This window comes from Amphibalanus amphitrite, unplaced genomic scaffold (assembly GCF_019059575.1).
Source record: "Amphibalanus amphitrite isolate SeventyFive unplaced genomic scaffold, NRLGWU_Aamphi_draft 000638F_arrow, whole genome shotgun sequence".
In the NCBI taxonomy this organism is placed as follows: Eukaryota; Metazoa; Arthropoda; class Thecostraca; order Balanomorpha; family Balanidae; genus Amphibalanus; species Amphibalanus amphitrite.
This window is the reverse complement of record NW_024882132.1, coordinates 326,099-337,085: the sequence shown is the minus strand read 5'-3', so window position 1 is coordinate 337,085 and position 10,987 is coordinate 326,099. Positions and strand designations below refer to the sequence as shown.

At 48.2% G+C, this 10,987-nt stretch overlaps 2 protein-coding genes across 4 annotated transcripts; one reads left to right on the top strand and one right to left on the bottom strand.

The window, feature by feature from the left end:
* Positions 1-73: 73 nt before the first annotated feature.
* On the top strand, positions 74-3,186 carry LOC122363763. Of its 2 annotated transcripts, XR_006253416.1 has the most exons (3): positions 74-1,308; positions 1,579-2,964; positions 3,041-3,186. XR_006253416.1 is itself a non-coding variant. In XM_043333383.1 (2 exons), the coding sequence occupies exons 1-2, from the start codon at positions 1,121-1,123 to the stop codon at positions 2,813-2,815; spliced, it is 1,425 nt and encodes a 474-aa protein (XP_043189318.1). In that variant the 5' UTR covers positions 74-1,120; the 3' UTR covers positions 2,816-3,186. The 2 variants fall into 2 exon arrangements, 1 of the variants encoding a protein (XP_043189318.1); XM_043333383.1 differs by having other exon boundaries at positions 1,579-3,186.
* Positions 3,187-3,188: 2 nt separating this feature from the next.
* LOC122363762 lies at positions 3,189-6,656 on the bottom strand. Of its 2 annotated transcripts, none has more exons than XM_043333381.1 (4): positions 6,373-6,656; positions 5,627-5,846; positions 5,000-5,172; positions 3,189-4,553 (listed from the first exon to the last, which is right to left on the bottom strand). In XM_043333381.1, the coding sequence occupies exons 1-4, from the start codon at positions 6,583-6,585 to the stop codon at positions 3,372-3,374; spliced, it is 1,788 nt and encodes a 595-aa protein (XP_043189316.1). In that variant the 5' UTR covers positions 6,586-6,656; the 3' UTR covers positions 3,189-3,371. The 2 variants fall into 2 exon arrangements, with proteins under 2 accessions (XP_043189316.1, XP_043189317.1); XM_043333382.1 differs by lacking the exon at positions 6,373-6,656 and adding an exon at positions 6,260-6,290.
* Positions 6,657-10,987: the final 4,331 nt, after the last annotated feature.

The following is a 10,987-nucleotide window of genomic DNA, read 5'->3' as shown; positions in this document are numbered from 1 at the left end:
TCATGGAAAGGAATTTCCTTTACGAACACTACGGATAATATGCCTTTTCAGTTAAAAAATAACAAAACATTATCTCACCTGACCTAACCATACCTACAACCTAGTCACCCTACAACTTACCAATAACCAACCTGCAACCTACAACCTACCATTCCTACCTAACAAACTAGATATGACAGCTCGGGTGACGTCTGCTAAGAGATTGCCGCATTGTGTACTTTGTATCATTTTGTAAGAAACCTTATCAGAGTTGGGAAACCAAACATTTGCTGGACAACATTTCCAGGGCAATTTCACTCCACACTTCACACTAGAAAGAAATGATGTGTCTGCGTGTGCTCAGATAGACAATGATACGTCAACTAAAGGTAAATTATAAATTAAGACTACAAATAAAAACTGAGGAAAACAATAAGAAAGAAAAAGATAACGTTCTGGTGGCGTTGGTGAAGGTAGACAGGCACAGTGACGGAAGACTGCCCATCTTGCACCAATGTAGTGTTTAAACAGTGGCTGGGACTGGCATGTCTTTGGAAAATAACACAACTATAACCCCAAAATTGCATTTAACAAAGAAAGTAGTGTGCTTGTGGGATGAAGGTAACTGCATGCCGTGCATGCAGGTGTTCTTATCCTAATTTGCCAGTCATCAGCTTTGCTTTTTTGCCTTCATTATCAATGTTTAACATCTGGGTTGAGTATAAATAAATTTACTATTTTAACTGCTTTCCACCCAATATTTTATCAAAATGTAGGTATGTGTTGTATGCTACATATACCTATTTTCCACTTCCCCATATAATTGAAATTTTCATGCTTCGCTGGTGGCACTGTGCCACATAAATTTTGTGCTACATTGACACAATTTTTGTACGCCATTACAGTCCACTACCACCTTAAAAGTGAAATTCCAACTTGAACTCTGCCCTCTGTTCCGCCATCCAACTGGTGGCCTTCAAGCTTGTGATGGAGTTTCCAATGTTGGACATGGCTGAGGCAGCTCTAAACTGATTGGTCATTCACACATGTCCTTGGACAAGCTTCTGCAAATGACCATATGGAAGATGTCCATCATAAGTGACGCTTATGGGAAATGAGTTGTACTGCTGGCCATCTTTGAATGAATGTTTTTTTTTTGCATTCTTTTCAGAGACCGCCCCTCGTTCGGAAGGTGGGAGTCATTCTGCAAGGCTTTGAAAAGGGGACTCCACAAAATCTGCCAAGAGTGAGCATGGAGATGATGATGGACTTCTTCAACAGCAATAATTGCTATATACAGCCTGGATGTCAGCACCACAAAGTTGAAAGGTAAATATCGAGACATGGTTATTTCAGAATGAGAATATAAGGAAGGATTTGCAACAGGCTTAAATATAAGTAAAATGTTGAGAGGAGGGGGGGGGGTGAGCAGCAAAACTACTCTATATAAAGGCATGCTTGTGATGACTTTTGGGGGGTCAAATCACATATCAATAACATAACCCATGTGTCTAATGAGTACCCAGGGGCCAGGATCCGCCCTTTTGTTTTGTGTTTTGGAAAAGCACTGGCGTACATACATATGTTTTGTATTTACAGGTCTAAGGGCGAAAACTACAGTCCCGATGCCGTCGGATATGTGCAGCTGAAGCGTGAAGACTCCGTCTGCACTCTTCACGCCAGAGTGACGCCGGAGACCAAAGTCAGCGCTAAGGCTTACGAGGTGATCGTAGTCATAGATGAGCGGTCTGAGACCATCAGTAGCGCGCAATGTCAGGACTGTGTGGCTGCGGCAGGAGGCTGCAAGCACGCTGGAGCAGTCCTGGGTTGGCTGTTCATGAAAAGTTCCGAAAAGAGTGTGACTAGCACCGAGTCGTACTGGAAGAAGTCCCGCCTATCCTCGGTACCAGCTGAAATCAAAAGTGCCGCTATCGAGGTGCTGCGACCAAAACAACGCAGTAGCACGGCAGGCAGTAGCAGCACCAAAATGATAGGTGCAGATGCGTTGGAGGCCTTCCGCCAGGAAGTTCTGCAATTAGGAACCGCTGCCAACTCGTCCGGCCTATTCTTCAATCACTACGGAGCAGTGTCGCAGGTTCACGAGGTGAGAAGTGTGGGAGTAGATCGGCTCCTTCAGGCATATGTAGCCCACAGTGACGCCGCTGAGCCCCTGTCTGCGCCGGGGTTCTTGGCGTTCTGCAAGGAGAGGATGTGCTCAGAGTTGTGCGATCTTGTTGCGGAACAGACCTGTGACCAAAGTCAGTCCTGGCTGTGGCACGCTATGCGTTTCGGTCGCGTCACCGCCTCTAAGGCCTACGCCGCGGCGCACTGCCAGAAGTTAGATGGCACTATCGTGTCTGGTATCGTCGGCGCTGCAACGCTGAAGGACAGCGCCGCAATGGAGCGAGGTCGCGTTCTGGAGCCACAGGTGCTAGATGTAGTGGGGAATCACCTCGGTGTCGAGTTGCGACGAGCGGGGCTGATTCTGTCACCCAACTACCCGATGTTCGGCGCGTCCCCGGATGGGCTTACTCCAGACGGTAGCGTAGTGGAAGTTAAGTGTCCTGTTGACGAGAAAAACTTTCACAAGTACATCCTCGCGAACGGTCAAGTTGCTGCTAGATTCCGCGCGCAACTGCAGATGTTGATGACGTTGGCTAGTGCAAAGCGATCGTTTTTCTGTGTAGCGCACCCAGACTTCGAACGGAGCGGTCGTGTCAGCATTGTGGAGCTCGAGACCGATGAGAAGTACAGTGAGGACCTACTCAACCGCTGTGATAGCTTCTGGAAGGCAGCTGTGTTCCCAGTACTTGTGAAGTCTTATAGCAGCGTCTGACCTAGTAGCACTCAGCAGACTGTGATATGGTGACGGACGGGGACCACTAATGAACGGCAATCGTTAGTGTTGTTTGCTCAAACGTTTTTAGTAGAGTGGACTAACCCCGCGTTCGGAGTCTCCCGGACGGCGGAAGATTCTACACGTACGTCGTCCGGCCAATCCCGTTCAAGGTCGGCGGGAGCTTGGCTGCGACCATGGAACGGGATTGGCCGGACGACGTAGAATCTGCATCGTCCGACAGACTCCGAACGCGGGGTAAGTTCATTGTAGGTTCTTCACTATTCCTTACACATCACAAAGGTTGGTGTAATTAGTTGCGCAGTGTCATATGTACATAAGGGTTGTAACATTGGGCAGAATACAGCTTGAATGACATGTACTTTGTTTATTGCACAGTCGCACACATGTTGAGCGATCGATCATCCGCGTGACAGGGTAAAGGCCGGCGCGCGAGGAACCACCCACATGAGCTGGACGCGGACGACCAGCGGGCTGACATCCATAACAGCGCATGCACAGCGCGGAACACGGCGTATCCGCGATCACGTACGTCTTAACTCTTTGTGATGCGATCCTGTAGGTTCACCAGGCCGCAGGCGATTCTGACCATGTCGTCGAGCATGTCCATCATGGTCAGTGGTGTACAGGCGTGCATGCTCAACATTTTAAAAACGCGGACACGCGCAATGACGCGTTCAATGTGGATCCGCACACCCGCGATTGTCCGCATTCGTACCACCTCGTCTGCATCCAGCTGTTTGCCGTTTTGCACACTAGGAGGTCTAACTAGCGAACACCCACGCCTGGCCAACTCAGTAGCCAGCTCCTTAAAACCACGGTCAGCAAGCACGGTCACGCCTCTGCGCAAGCATTCCAGGTAGCCTGAACTACGCACAAGCTCCATGTCAGACACCCGACCTGGCTTGCCTTTAGATATAAAGTTTATCATTCCGTCAGGCGTCGCAGAAATGACGTACTTGACACTATTACATTTTTTATACTCTGACCAGGACAAGCTTTGCGACACAGAGCGCGCTGGTTTTTCAATCTGAATCTCAAAGCAATCGATGATGCTTTCACACGACGAGAAGTTCGCCAAAAACACGTGTGGAAGGCGGTCTCGGATCGTCTGCTGATCCGGCCAGACTACCAGAGCACCCACATAGACGGCAATAACCGGCACAAAACGAGCCAACAGCCGGGACACCGTCGCAGCACTAACTCCAAATTGGTCGGCCAGTAGATGGCTAGGAGTGTCCTGTCTGAGACGGTAAAGTATCATAAAAATGACATCCCTCTTCGTAAGGCATTGGCCCCTGTCAGCAAAACTGATCCTGTTTTCCAGAAGCGAAATGATACCGAAGAGCTCTTCCGGTACTCCAATGTAACGCGCCGGGTGTTTTTCAATATTGTTCCTTATTACTTTACGGGCCATTACTTTGAAAAACGTCTCGTCTGTTGGGTCGGCCGATCCACAGGACTCCGCCTCCGAGTCAGAGGGCACATAGTCAGAGCTTTTGTCGGCATCGATAAATGAACTGGCACGCAGTCGCTGTACGCTCGGCAACACAGGCTTTTCATTGAAGAGCAGAGGTCGCGCAGCTACCTCACCGAAAAGCTCACTGGTAGAAGTTTGCGTGGATTGGTTGCAGGCAGCGTGTTGCTCAGCTTCACCCACTTCTGTGTTGACGCTGCACGTCTGCACCGCCCGATCGCACGTTTTGACCGTAGGAACCTGCAACCAACAACAGAAAAAAGCATGAGCAGGCTATCGTGCCATATTCAGTGGCGGTGACCAGTGCAGACCACGTACTGGAGGTGGGTAGAGGTGACAGGGAGGGGGTCATTTTTACGTCACCCCTAACTCAGCCCCTGACAAACGTAGCATATGTACAGGAAAGATCAATAACAAGCCATTGAGTATTTCATGGTGAGGTGACCCTTGGAGCGAGGGCTCCATATTCACAACTAATCACGTGGCTTGGCTTAGCTTAATCTTCCAAACTGATCAACGCCAAACTTTTTGTTACTTAAATCAACAATTATGAAGATACAAAAACAAAAAAGAACTCTTGAGCAATAATGCATGTTGGTATTGCTTTTCACAGCAGTATTGATTATCAACCCCCCGGAAAGCCGCCCCCCCCCACACATGCAGACATCTGTGGCACAAATGCTTACAGGCATGCCTTCAGCTGCTGCTGGTGGCATTTCCACAGAGACAGGCTGCATATTTTCCTCCAGGCCTAGGAATGTAGTTGCAGAGCTGCCCCCTGGGCGTTCATCAGGTTGACTGGTAGCTGAAGAGTTGGCAGCATGATCTGTCTCCTCCAATCCTCCTTCAGTGCAGGAATCTGAGGCGAAACACCCAGGGCCAGGTTACCCATCGCTCATCCACACCATGTTTACTTCCAAGCACAATGCTTATTGCTGGGGAGGGGGGGGGGGGGGGTGAAAGCTAAAAACAGTGGCATTGTCACCTATTTTTGATTGGGAGAACCAAGGCCATATTGGCAGGAACACAATTTTTTGGGTGAGTGAGTGGGGGTGGGGGTACAGACTACAGAGAATGCAAATTTGGACAGCAACTTTGAGTTGTGCCTTATCTGGCTACTTAAGTTCATCACACCTGCCAATATCACTACTAAACCAACTAAGGATGAGCACTGAGAGGTGAATGTTCCAGCAATATATTTGTCATTGGGATCACATGTTGACCTGTACAGGCCATAGGCACAAAATTAAGGTCATCATATGAAACTGCTAATCAAATCAATGAAATAAGGATTTCAGAACATGTTCACTTACCTCTCTCATTATTGTATTCTGAGGCACCTGGACCTGGGTGGTTGTATAACACTTCGGCCAGCATCCTCTTTCTCCTCAGCGCAGTGCGATTCAGGCAAGACACAGAGTTCTGCACACTGCGTCTCTGACAATCAAACTTGTGAGGCACAATTTTTGCCTTAAGCCTGATCTTGCCACCCATCAGCTTCTGATACATATAATTTTCTGCATCTTTCTCCAGCTGAAATGAAGGTGGCATGTATTAGGAATTGGAACATTACTCCATTCAAGGCGCGATTAGATGACCACTGATGGTGGGTGAAATAGGTACCTAATGTGTTTTAATAGGCATTAGTAGAGCAGATGTCACACAAAGGTTTTCAAACCAAGGAGAGGTGCTGTAGATAGGTTTTAGGTTTATAGTTGTAGGTTTAGGTTGTAGGTTTTAGGTTGTAGGTGAGGTTAGGTCTGGTTAGATTAGGTTTGGTTAAAAAGAAGCATCTCCGAGTACAGCGCCTCTCCTTAGTTGGAAAACCTTTGAGTGACGTCTGCTCTGCCAATACCATTTAATATAGGTATTTGTTAAAATGAGTTTACCAAATCACATAAGCTAAGAACTAATGGTGCTCAAACTTTGACAATTTGTACACTTTCTTCAAGCATAAACCCTAGGTATCTTGGGGCAATTTACTGCTCCCTGTCACTTATTTGCCTGCAATAAATATAGTTGAAGGTGACATCATGCCTATATTAACAATGGCACTTACTGTAAAGTGGTCCTCGCAGCAGGCAGATCCACTTGCAGATATAAGTGGCCCATCTCGACGAGCAGCATTGCTCCACAGCTTCCTCAACTTGTCTGAGCGAGGAAGCCCAATAAAAATCTTGTCGGGTGTGCTAACAGTTGTGTTAGTGCACCCAGGGACGAAACAAGTATAATAGCGTCTACTAGAGCCCTGATTTTCAGCAAAACCGGACATTTTCCTGCTGAAAAAGACTGCCCAACCACCACAGGTGCCAATTTAAAACAGCCGCCACCGGCCCCACCGGCACTGCTCCTTACGGGCTCTTCATCTGTGACGTAACGACCGTCGCGACCAATCAGGGGGCCGTGATTTGTCAGACCCGTTTTATATTTATTTTTTATATTTATCGGCTTCAAATAAGCAAATGAATGCGACCAACATTTTTTTCGTGAAAAATTAGTAGGTAAAGTTAAATTTATTTCATTTCCTGGTAACATGAAACTAGTCCATTGTGGTAAAACTACACCTTTTGTCAGTTAAATTCGGTGCGTAATCGTCCATTTTAGAACTAACGGAATGTGTGTAGACATACCGCAAAATTATGTACAAAAATCACATAATATCTCGGCGCAGCTTAGGCAGTCGGCGGTAAAGCATTCAATTTCGGCACAGCGGCAAAACGCTCCATTTTCGGTGATAGCAGGCCCATGTCGTCCCCTATCTCTCTGCGTGTCCACTAACACGAATGACGTCACGCATGTGGGCGGAGCTATGGGCGGAGCCTAACGCACGCGGCAGTCCAAGCCGCCATATTTGAATTTATATTTTAATAGAATCTTGCCGATATTTTGGGTGAAGTCAATTTATATGGATAGCTTGGTGACAGTTTAGCTATACGAATAATAATTCATTATGGATGTGCGTATATTCAGCTTGGAATTGCAATTAAAGTTCCGCACCGCATAGATTCGAACTCGGGACCTTGGGAATACTGCGCGGGCACGCTAACCACTACACTACCGCGACCGCGCGGCGGCCGGCGGCAGGGAGGCTGCGGAGACATGGGGGGACATTTTACGCTTTTGTGAAAAAAGCAAAAGATTTAGCGAAAAACACGTAATAGATAACTTGCAGAAAATTGTCTGCTCTTTCAGATAAGATACTTAGGTTTGATATATCTAGTGCAGACTTCATTCTACAGTTCTTCGAAAATCGCTCATTTAAATGGGGATTGAACGGGGCTTCGAGACTTGACTCCAAATGACGTCACGAGCTGACGTCACGAAAAGGTAGAATCGCCGGACGACCCTACCTGGTATATAGGGCCTTGGGTGATAGCGCGAGTAGAATCGGCTGCGCTAGCATATGTTTAGAGGTAGCGCACGCTATTTAGCAGCAGTAACAACCAAATTCGGCACTGTTCATTCAATTTCGGCGGGTAACCGGAGGCACCCAGATGATTCATATTTTCGGGAACGCTTCTTAGTTCTTTAGCATCAAATGAATCCTCATGCAGCTTTGTAGCTTTGAGATATTCTCAGGGGGAGAAAAGCAGGCCATTGCTTGTTTAGCGTCACAGTACCTACCGATCGTTTCGCTGTTTCCCGTTTCGAATTCTGATGTGAAAATTGATAAGCTTTACTGAGTTAGTACTATTTATCCTAAACAAATAACATCTGTGGGCAGGGGCGTAGGCAGGGGGGGGGCCACTGGGCCATGGCCCCCCCCTTTGCGATTGGAGGGCGCCGAAGGCGCCCTCCAATCGCAAATGCAATTGTGATATAATCGAATCGAAAAACAATCGCGACTGGAGGGCGCCCTCCAATCGCGAATGTGTTTACAGGGAAAATACGGATGGAGGGCGCCCTCGGAGGACGCCCATTCCAAATACGCCCTCCAAATACGGTTGGAGGGCTCCCTCGGGCGCCCTCCAACCACATTTGTAGGCTGTAGCTCTCTAAGCGTAACGGTGGTCGCCTATGTAAGCCGCTGTCCTGTAAATAAGCGCCCTCTCACCCGAAGGCGCCCTCCTGTTGGTCGCCACCCTGCTACACATTGCCGCCCTTCTGCTGATCGGCGTCCTCATAATTATTGGCGCTCTCCTACCTATTGAGCCCTCATGTGAAATTTTGAAGGCCGCCTTTCTCCCTTTTGGCACCCTCTTGTTCAGTGCCGCCCTCCTACCTATTGGTTCCCTAGTCCTTCCTGTTGAATGTTAATCGGGGCCCTTCTCCTATTGGCGCCCTCGTGTAGATCGCCGCCCTCCTAACCACTGGCACCCTTCTGTTGATCACCGCCCTCCTATCCACTGGCACCTTCCTGTTGACCAGCGCCCTCCGCACAGACGCCCTCCTGTTCGTGTCATCCTCTTGAGCAAAGGCGCCCTCCTCACCATTGCCACCCCCATTTTAATCGTCACCCTTCCGCTCATTGGCGACTTCCAGTTGATGACCGCCCTCCCACCTATTGGCGACCTCTTGTTGATCGCCACCCTCCTATTGGTGCTCTCCTGTTCCTCGCCACCCTCTTACCTGGTGGCGCCCTCCTGTTGATTGTTGATCGGCGCCCTCCTACCTATTGGTGCCCTCCTGTTGATCGCTGCCCTTCTATCCATTGGCGCCCTCCTGCTGCTCGCCAACTTCCTACCTATCGGTGCCCTACTGTCGAAACTCGGGATGTTGATCGGGGCTCTTCTACCTATTAGTGCCCTCCTGTGGATCGCAGCCCTTCTACCTATTGGCAACATCCGTTGATCGCTGCCCTCCTATCATTTATTTACTCCTTTGGCATGTTTTTCAACTTAGTCGTTCTATTGCACATAGTTGATGTCTTGCCTGTGAAAACTGCCACAAATGAACGAGCATTCAGCACAATGAATGAAGTATCTATACTTACCAAAACTATCTACGCTCTACGATGCATAAAACACGTCTTTGGTCTTAACGGATTGATCCTACTTTACGTGCATCATGGCATCTATATGGATTACGATTAAGTACTGTCAACAGGTTCGGGCGCAACAGCAGGCATCTGAAGTTTCGGTGATTGAAACTGGTTATGTGGGTACACTGTATGCATCTGTGAGAAGGCTATGAAGGCTGGTCTAAGGTAATTTGGATGATGTTTACGCATCTCGCGCTCCGGTATCAATCCGATACGGTGATCTGGTGCGTAGATATGCCACCGCCAATAAACTTTTATACATCGACACCCATGAGCCAAGCTTTCTGTACAGTTTGTGTGGCAGCGGCCCGACCAAACCTTAGGTATTTTTTACACCTTCAAATTTGGTAAAAGAGCGAGAGGAGCTTTGAACAGTGATCGTATAAAAGGCGTGCCTAAAAAGCGGAGGAAAAGGTTGTTTTCAAAAATTTCGCGCGCCTTCGGCGCAGCATTTCAAGAACACTTGACCTTTTGTGACCTGGAGTATAAAGAATACACACGATGCAAAATCAATGCAGCACGACCTATACGAGGTTACGCAAAAAAAAAAACTGGTGGCATGGTAAAAAACGCCTCCCAACCCCCCAACCCCCACTGAGCGATTTTTTATCTCGCGACCGTATGGCGCCCTCCTTGGGTGAGGTGGCGCCCTCCAAACCCTTGGCCCCCCCCTTCGCGATTTTCTAAATACGCCGCTGTCTGTGGGCTGGTTTCTTTTTTATTACAGTACCCGCTCCTGTCCGCACATGGTGGACGACGATCGACAAGGCAAACACCAATCGTTGTTGGACTCGAGGCATACCCCGATTCTCTTTCATTGAACAACGTCTGTGCTGTGTGTTCCAAGTTTTTGCCCAACACATGAACCCATTTAATATCAAAAGACCTGTTATTTTACTTCACCTTGAATGCAGCCCATCACCTCGTCAATCACACATACACAATTATCTCCACCATACCAGAATGAGTCCTACCAATCGGTTATCGTTGCACTTCCTGATCATCTCCATTCTCCAATTAACCAATTGCCAGCGTGAAACATCAAACATCCCTTAGTCCTACTGTGTGCAGAAGGACACGAAAATAAACTCAGCATCCCGTATCGTATCACCTTGCCTCCCCTCACCCCGCCCTACCGCCATGAACACCACCAGAGGCTTAGCGTCAACATTCTAACCCGTCCCATGGACAAGACTCGTAGTTGCGGCAGGTGTATCTCCCCCTCCCCCTTCCACACATCAAACAGCATCTGACCGTCCATCCGGCGCTCGGCGCATCCTTTCAACAACCGCGCGAAGACACAGGGCGTCTCTGGCGCACGGGCGGGGTCAAAGTTCAGTAGTCGCGTACCCTGTCGGCCTGGTTTTGTTCTCCGCCGCCTTCGTTTTAAGCAGGTGCCTATGCACCTATGTAAGTACTTCCTTGGTAGAAATTAATAGGTACATTGTAATGTTTTGTTTAACCCACATAAAGCACGAACATGAAATAATGCTCATCGCTGGCGATTGCGAAAGGAATATTCGGCCATAAAGGAGAGGGTAGAGGGCCGAAGGCATGCACATTGCACAAGTCCAGACAGTGAGACAGTGTCAACAGTAAACACCTTGAAAAGCGTTTGACTTAAAGGGACCGTCCCACCTTCAAAAAAGTTAATGAATTGGCATGAAAGTGATGTCGGTCGGTTCAGAAAGAG